Source organism: Lynx canadensis, chromosome B3, assembly GCF_007474595.2.
Source record: "Lynx canadensis isolate LIC74 chromosome B3, mLynCan4.pri.v2, whole genome shotgun sequence".
Lineage (NCBI taxonomy): Eukaryota > Metazoa > Chordata > Mammalia > Carnivora > Felidae > Lynx > Lynx canadensis.
In genome coordinates, this window is record NC_044308.2 from 52515442 (window position 1) to 52529785 (window position 14344).

The 14344-nt window shown below is 36.8% G+C and overlaps 1 protein-coding gene across 4 annotated transcripts in view; it reads left to right on the forward strand.

The window, feature by feature from the left end:
- DMXL2 (Dmx like 2) overlaps window positions 1-14344 on the forward strand; it is a 159587-nt gene that overhangs the window by 143417 nt on the left and 1826 nt on the right. For 2 of the 4 annotated variants that reach the window (XM_030318191.2, XM_030318192.2), the window contains exons 30-43: window positions 159-289; window positions 836-921; window positions 1324-1525; window positions 2601-2718; window positions 6206-6268; window positions 7070-7156; window positions 7239-7360; window positions 8488-8626; window positions 9288-9348; window positions 9482-9609; window positions 10115-10192; window positions 11848-11939; window positions 12590-12642; window positions 13864-14081. In XM_030318191.2, the coding sequence (XP_030174051.1) occupies window positions 159-289; window positions 836-921; window positions 1324-1525; window positions 2601-2718; window positions 6206-6268; window positions 7070-7156; window positions 7239-7360; window positions 8488-8626; window positions 9288-9348; window positions 9482-9609; window positions 10115-10192; window positions 11848-11939; window positions 12590-12642; window positions 13864-14081 (1578 nt within the window). The remainder of the gene's footprint in view (window positions 1-158; window positions 290-835; window positions 922-1323; window positions 1526-2600; window positions 2719-6205; window positions 6269-7069; window positions 7157-7238; window positions 7361-8487; window positions 8627-9287; window positions 9349-9481; window positions 9610-10114; window positions 10193-11847; window positions 11940-12589; window positions 12643-13863; window positions 14082-14344) is intronic. The other 2 variants (XM_030318193.2, XM_030318194.2) reach the window with 1 other exon arrangement.

Genomic DNA, 14344 nt, shown 5'->3' on the forward strand with positions numbered 1-14344 from the left:
TGAATCTGAGAGTTTTGACTAGTTTTCTTGACTTTCGTAGGCCTAGTATCATTTGTGAAAGGAAGTTTTTATTTAGACACCACTTAAAAATGTTCATTAAGTTAAGACAAAAACAACCTGATTATATATTTAAAAAATAACTTTATCTTTTATTGCAGCCATTTCTCCCTTTGTCTGATAGTGGTGTTATATATGATTCTGATGAAAGCATTCATAGTGATGAAGAAGAAGATGATGCTTTTTTTTCAGATACACAAATACAGGAGCACCAAGATCCAAATTCCTATAGGTAACTTTCCTCTCTCTCTCTCTCTCTCTCTCTCTCTTTTGTAAAAAAAAAAAAAAATCCTGACGTTAGGAATTTTAAGTAATACTATCATGAATTTATTATACAAGAGCTGACTTACATTTTCAGGTTAGTAATTCTGTATCTTTGAGGTTAAATTTCTAGAGAGTAGAGTATGTCTTTCACATCTAGTGTCTAAGAATAGCTTACATGTAGAGTGGAAACACAAACATTTTCAGTTAGAAAAAATATGTAATTTATTGATGTGACATTAGAACTTAGTATATGTTCATTGATACGCTATTAGATTGCATGTGACTATAAATCTTTTTCCATTAGGTGGTTTTCAGATATTATAAGTGTATTCCAATTGTACATTGTTAACATATTTTCTATTATATGACAAAGGTTTAAGTTGTTAGAAAAGAACAACTTTTTTTCTGGATTGGAGATTGGGCTAAACAATTGACAGGAATCATTACTATGCTTCTCTCATGATGTTATTTTCAGTGAAGGAGAACTTTTTGTTTGTTTGTTTCCCTTGAACAGCTGGGCTCTTCTGCATTTGACAATGGTTAAGCTAGTACTTCACAACGTCAAGAATTTCTTTCCCATTGCTGGATTGGAATTCTCTGGTAGGTAATTAATGTTCTTAAATATATTAGCATCAAGTTTCTCTTCATAGAAATCTACATAAAAGAGCGTTTGGTACTAAAAATTGGAGATTTGATGAGATCTTGTGTACTTTAGGCTCCAGTCTATGGTTTTAATTCATAGCAAGAACCACTGTTTACCCAGAGGGTTGAAAGAAAAAGCAGGAAATCAGACTGGAGAAGCTAGACATTTTCTTGCTCAATTTAGAGAGCTGGCCTTCTGTTTTGTTAAAAGCACTAAGAATCCAAATAGTATTAGATCAACATTTTCAGGTTTATTTGTATTTTCAGAGGTTTTGGCTCCAAAAATTTCAGAGTTTTTAAATATGTGGATGATGATCAACATTTTTATGAAAACAAGTTGGCATTTCTGTCCTCTTTTAGAATTGCCTGTAACATCACCGTTAGGTATTGCTGTCATTAAAAACTTGGAGAACTGGGAACAGATATTGCAAGAGAAAATGGATCAGTTTGAAGGTCCACCACCTAACTATATCAACACTTACCCAACTGACCTTTCAGTAGGAGCCGGACCAGCTATTCTTCGAAATAAAGCAATGCTAGAACCTGAAAATACTCCATTCAAGTAAGGATGCTTATTTTTTTTTTTAATTTTTTTTAACGTTTATTTATTTTTGAGACAGAGAGAGACAGAGCATGAACAGGGGAGGGGCAGAGAGAGAGGGAGACACAGAATCCAAAACAGGCTCCAGTCTCTGAGCTGTCAGCACAGAGCCCGATACGGGGCTCGAACTCACAGACCGTGAGATCATGACCTGAGCCAAAGTCGGACACTTAACCGACTGAGCCACCCAGGCGCCCCCAAGTAAGGATGCTTATAATGCCCATGAAAATGTAGCCTGGTTTAACTTTTCTGGAAGGTAGTTTGGCAAAATATGCTTATATTATGTTTTTGTAAAAACATTCATAACTTTGAACCTACAGTTCTATTTCTAGCAATATATGTGAAGGAAAACATTAGAATAATCTGGATAGAAAACATTTTTCCCAGGATGACCAATAATTGAATAGATGTATTACTTTTGTAATCAGGAAAAAGCATTTATTATATTTTTGCCATTGTAAGAATTCATACGGAAATATTTTGGGATAATAATCTACATATACAAACAAGGTGCTACTTACATTTTGGCAATAATTTAATAGTAGATATATTAAGGTTTTTTATTGATGTTTTGGTCTTCTACCTGCCCTCCTGTCTGTCCTTTGGATAAGCAGCATACTTTTGTGAGGCACCTGTCCTGTGATTAAGAGTATCACTGATAAACTTGAAAAAACAGGCTTTTTAGCTTTGGGGGGGTTGTTAAAAATGAACTCTGTGACTTTATATTCATTGGTGATGTTATGTAACCAACAGAACCAACCTACAATATAATTTAAAAAGAGAATAATAGCTTCTTTTGACTCTCAGCTCAACCTGTTCATTCAGAGAACCGTGTAATTAGAGAATTAATTGCCAGATAAAGGAGTATTTTTAGAAGAACTAAAAATTAAAAGAAAAAAATTATAAAACTTTGCTGAACTTAATGATGTATCTTCTTTGCAATAGATAATGGAGGGTTTTTTTTTTTTAAAGTTTCTGCAGATATGAAGCACATTTTCTACAGAATTAAATAAGATGTATTCCTTTTTTTTAATAGGTCCCGGGATTCTTCTGCACTTCCAGTCAAAAGACTCTGGCATTTTCTTGTGAAACAAGAAGTCCTTCAAGAGACATTTATTAGATATATCTTCACTAAGAAAAGAAAGCAGAGTGAGGTATTTTGGAAAAAAAAAATTGTTTTGTAATTTTTGTTTAGTTTTAACTTTTTTAGTGATTTACTTTTTGGTTGCAGCCTAATTATCTTTCATACATTATGGGTAATAGTTTACCTGACTACAGTGAATTTCTTCTATAAGATAAAATCTTAGACTTTTCATTTTATAACAATGAGACAACATAGGTCCCTTGGTAAATCACGTATAACCAAGTGAAAGTTGGTACTTCTTTGCAAGGCTTTCCGTTGGGCTTTTACAAATAATAAATATTGTGATGGATTATTTGGGTGATTTAATATATAAATGAGTGTACTCTCTGTTATGATTCTTTGAATATCATTTAACAGGAAATCTAACATAGCCCTTTAAAAGTATTTTGTTTATTTAGCATTTAGAAATGAACAGGATAGGGGCGCCTGGGTGGCGCAGTCGGTTAAGCATCCGACTTCAGCCAGGTCACGATCTCGCGGTCCGTGAGTTCGAGCACCGCGTCGGGCTCTGGGCTGATGGCTCAGAGCCTGGAGCCTGTTTCCGATTCTGTGTCTCCCTCTCTCTCTGCCCCTCCCCCGTTCATGCTCTGTCTCTCTCTGTCCCAAAAATAAATAAACGTTGAAAAAAAAATTAAAAAAAAAAAAAAAAAAGAAATGAACAGGATAAACTTTGGAAACAAATTCAGGATAATTTTTGTGAAAGACTATAAACTACAGAAATATGAATATGTGATGAAGGAAGTTTGCTTTTACAAAGTGATGCAGAAGTTCGACACTGCACAGTGATTTTTAAGCTGATTGTGAATTAGTAATTTAATGTCATACAGGGTTCAAGAAGAATCAGGAATTTGGGAGACTGGTACGTTAGAACTTAAAAATATCTCTTATAAAAGAGGAGGGCACAGATCTGTTACACGAGCATATCAGTCCTTGTGGCTACTTCATGAGATAATGGGCAGCGTAGAGAGTGTACAGAGTAGAGTGTCAGATTAGATTAAAGATTTGGCAAACAAAATCTATGAGAAAAGAACAATGAATTATATTTCACTTAGAAAATTGAAAACTGAGAGGGACAGTTAATATGGCTCTGTTTTCCAAGGTAAAATAGAGAACCACATCTCCATTTGTTAGGGTTTGTTAGGGAAATCACAGATTTCATTCTCTTTCATTTAGTTGACTGTTGACAGTATTTCTTGTAGTGATGCTTCATCCAAATTTCATAAACTAAGAAATAGATTTAACATAAAAGATACCTGCTCAATTAGGACTCTGTTATTCACAGAAAGCCAGTATATTAAAGGATCAGTTTTTTGAGTATTTAGTTCTTCTAATTATTAAATGTAATGATTCCTTGAAAATGGAATATGTTTAATTATTCAGAAGGTTTGTAGCATGGTTTGGTTGGATTGTCAGAGCCTCAAGAGTTGTGGGAAATGAGGTGTCTAGGTTGCTTGAACCCTTAGTCTTGTCTTCAGGATCTGTTCTCTTAGGTTTCCTTCTTCTGTAACTAAGCCTCTCCCTCCTTCTGCCCCTTAGTCTCTCCTTTATATCCCTCAGTCTCTGTGTGGTTGGTATCAGCAGCCCCATATACTGTGTGTTCTCTTCAGATTTTCTACAAGCAGAGGGTCTCCATGAACAGCGAGGTGAAATTTCTTAAAATGCTCTGTAAGCATTGGTTGGCCCAAGGATGGGAAGTACATGGTAGGAGTTTGGTTGGGAGGAAGAATTTTTATCATGTACCCTTTTGTACCTTTTGGATTTCAAATTATTGTGTGGAATTACTATCTTGTTCAGTGCTGTCCAATAGAACTTTCTGTGATAATGGAAATCTATATCTTTTGTATACAATACAATAGTTATTAGGCACATACAGTTACTGAACACTTGCAGTGTACCTAGTATGGGCGCCTGGGTGGCTCAGTTGGTTAGGCATCCAGCTCTTGATTTTGGCTCAGGTCATGATCTCACAGTTTGTGCGTTCGAGCCCTGTGTTGGGGTCTACACTGACAGCATAGAGCCTTCTTGGGATTCTCTCTCTCTCTCCCTCTCTGTCTTGCTCTCCTCTCCGTGCGTGCTCTCTCTCTCTTTCTCTCTCAAAATAGGTAAATACGCTTAAAAAAAAAGTAGCTAGTGTGACTTAATTTTGTTTAAATGGTCACATATGGTTAATGGCTACTGTTTTGAATAGCACAGATCTACTGAAAATTTGTTTTCAGTAAGGAAAAAATTGAAAAAAAGTGTTAAAGCTGTTAAGACAAAATAAAAACTGGTCACTAAGCTCAGAAATATGGAACATTTGTCAAAATTATCCATTCAGTAAGAGTGGATTATCTTTTTAAATTATTAAGTAGGATTGTAGTACTCATAAATTTGGTAAATTCAGTGAATTGATTAATTAGTCAAATTGAAAAACATCCTAAAAATTCTAAAATGTTGGCTCATTTTAAAAAATTACTTAGAAAATTCTCCTGAGAAATGCTGAAATTTTAGGTATATTCATAAGAAGATATTTTTACTCATTGAATATGTTAAAGAAGAACAATATTCCACAAGACAGTTTTTGTGAAATCAGTAAATGTTGCAAAGTCCGCTATTTATGATTAAAGGCAAACAGGTTGTTCAGCAGTTTGGCTTATGTTGAGTGGGCCTTGCACATAGTTACCTTTCCGTCATTGTTCCTCTGTAGCATCCCTAGGCAGTCGCTGAAGGCGTGCACAGAATTTGGCCCTTTTGGTTGAAAGTGAAGCAATCACTTCAAGAAATATTAGGAGGGGTGTATTGCTATGATCAAACCTTCAGAGGTTTCCACAGAAGAGCAGAACTATTATTCTGACTGTAGCCATCCTTGATGACCCTGTCATCAACCAGGAGTAAGCTCTTTGTGTGATTTCTTTCCTGTGCGCCATTTTATCAAACATCTATTTACTTGTAAGGAGAAAATATCGTTTATAGTGAACAGTTGATGTGAATTTCAGTCCCTGACTACCCTTTAATGGATATATTTCTTATGAGTAAGAGTGAAATAATTATCAGTACTTTGAATCTGTGTTCAGAAATAGTGTTAATTTGTATTTGAAATAAACCTCTGTAGGCTAGGAATCTGTGCAGTGCATTTTCTCATACAAGAGAAAATGCATTTTCTCATACAAGAGGTTCCACAACCTCATACAAACAGGTTTTATTTTTTAGACACTGCAGTTTAAATTAGAGCTTTAAGTTACATAACTGGCATACAAATAACTAATTTTTATTTTGAGACAGCTTTTGTGTATGTAATAGGCACATTAATTTTGCCTGTTTTGCTTTGTATTGTTTTCATCTGATGACATCACATTTTACTTAGTTTTTCTTTCTTGATTTTGTGCTTTTAAAAGGGAAGTTTACAAATTACCATCTTTAAGTTATGGAGTGACCATTTCAGTTTGAAATTTTTCATTCTCTTTATAATTTCATTTCATGCATGTGTTTTGTGTTTGTGACGGTGTGGTGTTACTTAGTCTGTAGAAGAACGTGTGGAACAGGTCAGACAAAACTGCGTAGCAGAGGATTGCCACAGCAAGGTAGTGTTCCACGCTCTTGTATTTTTAGCTCATTCTTAAATTTCGAGGAGCTAACCTTCATCTCTAATACTAACCCGTTGGCTAGCCAGCTAATCGAAATACTCGTTGCTCCCATACATCTCAGTGGTGCAGGTTAGGAAACACTCCACCATGTCTGACTTGCTCTTCCTAAGCATTGGTTCTTCTCTTTCCTTCTTCCTGTTCCATCTTCACTTCTGTCCCCTTTTCCAGCCTGTTCTTAAACACGTGGTTATCTTATCTTTCCTCCTTGATCCTGCATCTTCTTTCCTTCTGTCACCTTTGACCCTAAGCCAGTGCACCTTCCTCTCATCAGTCTCCTTCATCCCTTTCTAACTGTTCTTCCCAACTTGTCCTTCTTCCTGTCTTATTACTCTCTTTTAAAATGTTTAATTTCTTACGTGACTTGTTTGTCTTACTGTCTTTTTCTTCCACCCTGTGCCTCTTACTGCATACAAATTTTTACTGCAGTGTCCGCACACTTTTGGAAGAGATGCACCCGGCACGTTGCTGTTACAAATACTAATAAAAACTTACTAGTTATCTTTCATGACAGTTAGTATCCTGTCATCATAATGGAAATCTTTATAGTCAGGATGATTACAGGACATCAGAATTTAAGCTAATTCCAAAGTTAATTCTCAACATACTAAAATTACTGGTACCTTTTTTCTTGCTTCTGCTGCTGCTACACTTTCTTCTTATCCTTCTTTTAATTCTGTGGAATGTGTGTGTGTCTCGCATGGAGCTACACAACAACTAACTGCCGGTAACGTTTTGCAGGTTGAAGCTGATCTGGGCTATCCGGGTGGAAAGGCGAAAATCATTCATAAGGAATCAGATATGATCATGGCATTTTCCATTAATAAGGTAAAAGCTTTAGTCATTGTAAAGATTGTGCCATTATTTTAGTGAAGTCACTTAAATTATTGACTCTGCCTTTGCTTTATAGGCAAACTGTAACGAAATTGTCTTGGCTTCAACACATGATGTACAAGAACTTGATGTTACTTCTCTGCTGGCCTGTCAGTCGTATATATGGATTGGAGAAGAATATGACAGAGAATCCAAAAGGTTAGTCTGCCTTGTGTAGTCCATTTTAAACATAGTATTCTTAAAAAAGAACCCATTAAATGGTTATGCAGATTTGAATTATCTTGAAAAGTATATATATCTCTTTATTTGGGTAGGAAACCAATATAATTGGTTTAGGTGCCAATGAAAGGCTCTTCTTAAATCAGTGAACAAATTACTCATACTTCTGCCATTCCACACAGAACTATTCATAGTGTTTGACTCAGAATAATCCCCAACACCAAAGCCTAATGCCAATAATACAACATTGACATTTAACCCTAACAAAGAAATGTCAGGAATTACACAGTATTCAGCGAATTCAGTTGGTTTGGATAATTAAAACAAAAAGCAGAATATACCAATATGTTAATAAGACTGATTGATAGGTCACATTTAGTGGTAAATTTCATCATTCCTTCTTGATTATCACCTTACAGGCATACCTTTTTTACAGATGAAGATGTAGACAAGTTCATTTTTCAGTAATGCTGTGGATACTGCACTAAGAGTGTTTTGCAACACTTTCCTATTTTGGGGTTTCTCCTCCACATTCGCCCTCCCTCTTGCTTTTCTCCACACTCTTCGACATTTTATGTGCTTGGGAATGGTGCCATCATCACCTCTCTCCTTGTTCTGCAGGGTTCTGTTTTCTTAGGATATAATATTACTAGGTCTCAGTATCATACTGTCAGAGTTGATGTAACCATGTAATATGATATAGTCCATCATAAAAATTACTGTAACATTTTTATGTGATGATTACCAGTACTTGAAGAAGCCTTTAAACTCAGATTTCTTTAAAATGTATGAGTTTGATACATGGGATATCTATATTTGAAGAGACCTTATAATCTTTTTCTATACATGATAAAAATAACATTTGTGTTAAATTCTTCAGAGAAAACATTTGTTCCATCTTGTGTGCAGTAAAATATTTTGTCTCAAGGGGAAAAGTTAACGTATACTAAAATTGCCTCTGATTAGAAACTATATCTAAGTTTTCCTTATGGATATTTATTCATTTTTTAAAAAGTAAAGACTGTCCTGTGGATACATAAGAAGCTGTGTAATTGGAATGTGTGTTAAGAGAACACTTCGTAGTAACACACGCATGTTGTTCACAGTTCAGATGATATTGATTACCGTGGTTCCACTACAACTCTTTACCAGCCCAGTGCCACATCCTATTCAGCAAGTCAGGTGCACCCACCTTCCTCTCTGCCGTGGCTGGGCAGTGGGCAGACGAGCACGGGAGCTAGTGTGGTATGTTACTTACGATTCAGTGTGGTTTCTGGGTGTGGACTCACTCCAGAATAAGTGAAAGTCACTCTGACTCAGGAACGATCCTCAAGATGAGGGCAATGACTAGTTAGCACCCCATAACTAATAATGTTAGTTAGCTAACATACTGTGACTTTCTGTCAGGAGCATGCTTTTCCTCACAACAACCCTAGGTGGTAGGTGACAGTATTATCTCCCATTGTATAGATGGGCAAACTGAGAGGTGCAAAGTGGTAAAGCAGAGACAAAGAGGAGTTGTGTCTACTCTATTTGAAAAATGCATCCATAACATTGTTGTTAGTCACTGTGGTTGAAGGGATCCCATTCTCATGTTCTATTCTGACGAGTCTGGAGAGACTCCTGATTGTCCTCAGGGAGAGCACTTGGAGGAGAGTTCCCTTTATTCTAGATGAAGCCGCTTGGTATCCACATGGTCCATACGGGCCAGGGCTGTGCCAGTACGTGACTGCTGCTGCAGCCTTCAGACAGGTATCATGTGTTCAGTGGTTCAGAACACCCACAACAGGGTATATGTTAGTAATATTCCAGTTGTAAGAGAATAAAGGCTATGAGAATTAGAGTTGGCCTTCCCCTCTCTTCTGCAATGCACTAAATGAATTTGGTTTTTTATCTTCTTTTAAAGCTTATGAAAAGGAATCTCCATAACGTTAAGAGAATGACGTCCCACCCAGTCCATCAGTACTGTAAGTATTTTATTTATGATCCAAAGGATTACAAATGGCCTCTGTCATTTTGAAGTTCATTTATAGAATGGAAAATATTGGAACTCTTTAGCTTTTTCATTTTTTATTTTCTGCTTTTCCTTTCGTGTTTTAGATCTTACAGGTGCTCAGGATGGCAGTGTACGAATGTTTGAATGGACACGACCTCAGCAACTTGTCTGTTTCCGCCAAGCTGGCAATGCAAGAGTTACCAGATTATATTTTAATTCACAAGGCAACAAGGTTGGTTTGGGGGTGGGGTGGGGGTTACTGCACACTTCATCTGAAAAAGGTATTTATGAGGAGATGTTTAGTAAAACTACATCTAAAAACCAATTCAGTGACCCTGGGTTTAAGCTAGGCAGATGGTTTATTGGTGTCTGTTTATATGCCCCCTTGGCTCCCAGTAAAGCACAGATCTTCAGGTTGTTTTATGGATCAATCATCTACCTAAAGATATTAAATACTCTGGAAGGTAAAGAACCCTATTTCTGTTGAGTGTGTTGGTGGTACCTAATAAAAGCACCTGAAATCTTCCAGTTTCTTACTAAAGGAAAACAAAAAAATAGGTATGGAAGAGCACTTAAAAGGTTTCAGGGTATTTTTAGTGCTTAGCTTTCCTGGGACCTACACTATAGAAATAGGTGCAGGCAGAATGTTAAGTGAGATTTCAGTGACTCTCAATCAATGATTTTGCCTTCGATATGGTTATAAGAAGCTGTGTTTAATATTTGTGCCATTCTTACAGTGTGGTGTTGCAGATGGAGAGGGTTTTCTGAGTATCTGGCAAGTAAACCAAACTGCATCAAATCCTAAACCTTACATGGTAAGTATCACTCAGCATTCCCAGAGCACGTCCAGAAGCTGCTTATTTATCAAGTGTCTGTTTAAGACACTAAATCTCATTGGAGATTCACTCATTGGATCTATTGAAAAAGGGACACCTCTGCCCAGCAGCACAGCACCCATTATTTGCCCTAGTTTTAGACCGAAATGACTAAAAAGCAAAAAAGCTTCCTTTTCAGAACTTGAAGGATGACCACTGTATTTGAAAATGTTGAGAGGCTTCCCTATAAGTGTTTCTACTTTTTTGAAAACTCTTAACTTCTTGATAGATTTAAAAAAAAAAAAATTTAAGTGTTTATTTTTGAGAGAGAGAGAGAGCGAGCACAAGTGGAAAAGGGGTAGAGAGAGGGAGACGCAGAATCCGAAGCAGGATCCAGGCTCTGGGCTGTCAGCACAGAGCCCAACGCAGGGCTCGAACCCACGAACTGTGAGATCATGACCTGAGCCAAAGTTGGACACCCCACCGACTGAGCCACCCAGGCACACCCTTTCTTGATATATTTTTAATATAGTACCTAAAGTGAATCACTACCCAATTCTGACAGGTTTCATGTATTCTAGTTTGCTCCAGAATTTTTCTTACTACATTATAAATTAACCAATCCCAATGGGCCACTTCACTCATTAATCCAAATCATATTAAAACATTTGATGATGTAGATAAGCCTATCTTCACTTGGTGGGGGCTCAGTTGGGGTAGGAAGGCTGGAGGGTAATGCTATCCTGCACAGAACTTCTTCTGCACAACTTCATGTATGTTAATTTTCTTTTCTAGACTATATATGTGTGTTCTTAATTATGTATATGAGACAAGATATTTCTCTTAAATTAGTGCCCTGTAGACTGTCATAAAGTTTTTACAGAAACGAAAGTGTTCTTGAATCTGTCCTCTTACCTTCACTCACATCTATATCATGATCATTCCAAACAGAAGAATGTTTTTTAAAATACCTGGACACCCTCCTGAGTCTTCACCTCCAGGTTTCTATTCATTCACCTGATCCAACAAGAAAAGTCATGCCTTGGCTCAGTAAATGGTTTCCCACATACTGGAACATCCTTAAGAGCGGTTTTGGGCAGCCTTAAGGCTATAGATTATTTGCAGGACATTTGACCTTGTTTTTATTACTGCTAAAATCTTCACAGGGAAGGGAAGATGAGGGCAGGGAGCACAGAGATGGTAAGGAAGATGGATGCTTGCATTTAAGTTATGAAGTTAATTTGACTTGAGTTCCTCACAGTGTAGTGTAAGACTAGATGGGCAGGTGGGAGTGTCCCTCTTTGGGCTATTGTTGTTTATTATGATTTATATTATTATGTAAAGTTTATTAAATGTATTTGAGATCATTAGCAAAAATTGTTAAATGGCTTGGTTAAGTTCATCCTATTACTTTGTTAGATAATCTATCAAAACAACCTTTACTTGCATATTATTACCCACTCTTCCAGTTTTAAAGTATCACTGGATATTAGTGAAGAATACGCCAATAATAGCTAATCTGCTTATCACTTTATTCTAGATTTTTAAAACCTGTTTTTTGCGCATGCATATACTGCTAGCAGAACTCTGTGTTTGTGCTGTACCAGATTTTACTGGATTTTTAGGTAACATCATTTGCACTTTATTTTTCATAGAATTGGCAGTGCCACAGTAAAGCCACAAGCGACTTTGCATTTATTACCTCTTCAAGTCTAGTTGCCACATCTGGACAGTCCAATGATAACAGGTAGGTTGACAGAAGCATAAATAATCACATTTTTAAGCAGAAAGGTATTCTTGCTACCAAGTATGGATTTTTTTACTTAGGAGTTTTTGCACCTCTGGATAAAAAACTTGGTTACATAATTCTTAGTAGTTTTCCTTACCAAAAAGAGAAAAACAATGTAGTTTATCAACAAGTATATGTAATTATGTTAAAGTTTTTTTTTTTTTTTTTTGCGCTATTAATTGTCAGCTTCTTGAGACACTGTAGCCACCATACTCTGTACTTTTTTTGACCTGACATCATGTTCGTTGGTGATACTTCCATGAGTAAACACCTCATTTCCCTGTGGTGGTTACCCCTGGGGGTACAGAAGCATCCCCTCTCCTCAGGAAATCATGTCTCCATTTCCCTGGAGTGGTAATGGAAAAGAGATGGGCTTGAGGGATGAGATGGCAGAGACAGGTGGGGCCTTGTGAGACACAACTGTGTGGTTTGAACAGGATAAACTCTTACAAGAGCTACATCCCCAGCTTTTATCCTGATCCTACTTGAGAATCATTGCTTTATAAATCTGAGTGAACAAAAAAGATAGTAAGATGCAATACGTAAAAATATTTGACTTGAAGACAATAACAAAAGCACCTCAAAAATTATTGTTTTCTCTCTATAAGAAATGTATGCCTCTGGGACACATTGGTATCACCTGGAAACAGCCTCATTCATGGTAAGTGAGTTAAGATCTATGATTTTTAATACCCTATGAAGGAATGCTTTCCTGGTTTTATTCTAGCCAGTGAGTGTTTATTCAAGGATGTAAATGAGTGGCTATCTTGCTGAGGTAAAGATCCAACTAGCATAGAATAGCGTTCGTTTTTTTTTACATTTCAAAATATGAAGATTGGTTCTGCTAACGAGGCTTTTTAAGAATTAGTTGCAAAGTATTTGAGCTCAATAGAAAGGAGATATGCTAAAGAATTACCTAACAATAAAGTAAGAACAAGAAATATAAACAGTGCTATTTAAATATTCCTTTGGGGTGCCTGGGTGGTTCAGTCAATTAAGCATCCAACTCTTGATTTCAGCTCAGGTCCTGACCTCAGGGTCATAAGATGGAGCCCTGCATTGGGCTTCATGCTGAGTGTGGAGCCTGCTTGGGACTCTGTCTCTCCCTCTTTCTCTCTGCCCTTTCCTCACTCTCTTTCAAGATAAATAAGCATTTAAAAAGTTTTTTTAATACTATTTCTTTTAAGGCAGTTTTTCTGATTGGAAAAGATACCCTTTTCTTTCTGTTGAAAGAAGGCTCCATGCTCCAATACATTTGGGTTAAACAAAGCTAGATGGATTCTTTTACAGAAAGATTTCTCAGTCTTGTATTATACATACTGATACACGTTCTGAAAATATAGTTATTTCTCAGTTTTGATGGCAATTTTTTTCTGTGAATAATTAATAGCTTTTAAAGATTTGCCCCATATTGGTAGAAGGCTTTAGTTATATTAAAATGCAGAATGCTGGGAAAGGTAACTCTTTCCCTATAGCTGGTCATTTTCACACTGCTGTAGTTGAGTTTGTTACTTACCATACAAGCTGTATGGGCAGGAACTAGGATAGTGTAAATACTCATTGTGGTGGGGATTAATGTGGTGGCTGAGTGTGTCATTGGGAAGCTTGGTCTCCTCTGCACTTTGGCTGCTATAGGCTTCTTACAAGGCAGCATAACTTAGTGTGGGCTTAAGGTTTAAGCTTCCTGCAGGTGTTTTCATATTGAGATTATGGGTAAGGATGTTTTTTCTGTCAGTGCTTGGAATCTTTTTTTTAATACTTGGATCATGATTACACAAATTGAAATTAAAAATTGGTAATTTCTGTATTATTTAAATGTGCATTCAAACATTACCAGAATTGCAAGATTATTTGGGAAAGACTCAGTATTTTTCTTCTTCAGGTTTCACATGCCATGATCACGGTGCCACCGTACTCCAGTACGCGCCAAAACAGCAGCTCCTCATCTCCGGTGGTCGGAAAGGCTATGTCTGCATTTTTGACATCAGGCAAAGACAGCTACTTCACACGTTCCAGGCGCATGACTCCGCTATTAAGGCTCTGGCCCTGGCTCCCTGTGAGGAGTATTTCACTACAGGCTCAGCAGAAGGGAACATAAAGGTGAGTCAGTATAAAAAGTTGGAACATGCTAAGTGTTATCTGTATCTGCTGTGAAGACTGGGGAAAAAATGACCCCACTGCACTCTTTGAAATGTGGCCGTAAAGTAAGGCTTTGTGAGATAGTGAAGGCCTCTTGACACCCTTCCTCCCTTAGTACTATGTGGTTCTTTCTAGCTTAAGAAGCTTTAAAGAACTCTGTTTTGAATTAAGAGTTGTTAGTACATAGAATTTTTTGTAACATTATTTTGGCTCCTCAGGACCTC